This window comes from Eretmochelys imbricata, chromosome 14 (assembly GCF_965152235.1).
Source record: "Eretmochelys imbricata isolate rEreImb1 chromosome 14, rEreImb1.hap1, whole genome shotgun sequence".
Lineage (NCBI taxonomy): Eukaryota > Metazoa > Chordata > Testudines > Cheloniidae > Eretmochelys > Eretmochelys imbricata.
This window is the reverse complement of record NC_135585.1, coordinates 42,521,404-42,522,894: the sequence shown is the minus strand read 5'-3', so window position 1 is coordinate 42,522,894 and position 1,491 is coordinate 42,521,404. Positions and strand designations below refer to the sequence as shown.

At 45.0% G+C, this 1,491-nt stretch overlaps 1 protein-coding gene across 1 annotated transcript; it reads right to left on the bottom strand.

Moving 5' to 3' along the window:
* Positions 1–296: 296 nt before the first annotated feature.
* Positions 297–1,253, bottom strand: LOC144275077 (olfactory receptor 6N1-like). Its single transcript, XM_077834189.1, has one exon. The coding sequence runs from the start codon at positions 1,251–1,253 to the stop codon at positions 297–299; it is 957 nt and encodes a 318-aa protein (XP_077690315.1).
* Positions 1,254–1,491: the final 238 nt, after the last annotated feature.

Here is a 1,491-nt window from a genome sequence, read left to right as displayed (position 1 = left end):
ACATTCCCAACTCTGCTGCACAAGGAGTTACTATTTTTATTGTCCAAACATTTATTTTGATCAAGAATGGCTTTTCTAAAGATCTAAACAATTGGTTACAATTTTGTCTCCATTCTGCCTAGTGCCCATAACTCCATGATGGGAACATGGTTATGGCCACCTCCCTCCCTGGTCCTTCCACAGAGAAGGACAACACTGAGTGCTGAGATTTTCACTAGGACTTTTCAACTTAATTTTAATGGGAGATGATTGCTGAAATCACCCAGACAGCCTGAGGTTTTCAAAGCTAAGTTATCTCAGAGTCTCTGCACGTTTTTGCGAAAGCCACATTTACTGACTGCTTTCCTCAAAGCTTCCTTGACTTCTTTGTTTCTCAGGCTGTAGATGAGGGGGTTTACCAGGGGAGTCAGGACCGTGTAGCAAAGAGAGAGCACTTTGTTTAGGTCTCTCAGTGTATCACGTTTCGGTAGCATGTAGACAATCATTAGGGTTCCATAGAAAATTGTCACCACAATGAGGTGAGAGGAGCAGGTGGAAAAGGCCTTTTGCCTCCCGGTGGTGGAAGGGATTCTCAGGATGGTGGCGATGATGCACATGTAGGACGTCAGGGTTAGTAGGAATGGAGGCAGGGTGAATACACAGGCTAGTATGAAATCCACCAATATGACCTGGTGGGTGTCACTGCAGGAGAGCTCTATCAGTGGGAGGGCATCACAATAGAAATAGTCAATTTCATTTGGGCCACAGAATATTAACTGTGATAGGAATAAGACAAAGATGGTAATACCCAAAAAACCATTTAACCAGGAGCCAGCAGCCAACTGGAAGGAAAACCTGATATTCATAAGAGTTAAATAGTGCAGGGGTTTACATATTGCTAAATACCGATCATAAGACATCGCTGCTAGGAGACAGCATTCTGTAGCCACCAGAGAACCAAAGAAATACAGTTGTATGATGCAGCCACTGACTGAGACGGTTCTGTCCCCAGTCAGGAGACTGGCCAGCATCTGGGGCACGATGGCTGAGGTGTAGCAGGTCTCTACGCAGGACAAATTCCCCAGGAAGAAGTACATGGGGCTGTGAAGATGCTGATCAGCCACAACGAGCACCACAATGAGGGTGTTCCCAACCACGGTTGCCATGTAGATCACTAGGAACATCAGGAAGAGAAGAATTTGCAGGTCAGGGAGATCCCCGAATCCCAGGAGGAAGAATTCAGTGATGGCTGTTTGGTTTCTGCAGTCTGCCATTGGTTGAGTCTAGGAACAATAAATCTGTGCGACTGAATTGGAAGGACACAGAGTTAAAAGTTAATCAAATCTCGTGAATTAATTCCATAAATATTCAGAAAATCCCTCCCTCTCCTGGTTACAGGCTGAAATTTTAAGGCTAAGTTTAGATTTCAGAGCAAAGTGCTAGGAAACTGAGTCCGAGGACAGAACATTGCTCTGATGGGGAAGAGGGTGTTCGACACGGATATCAGTGATT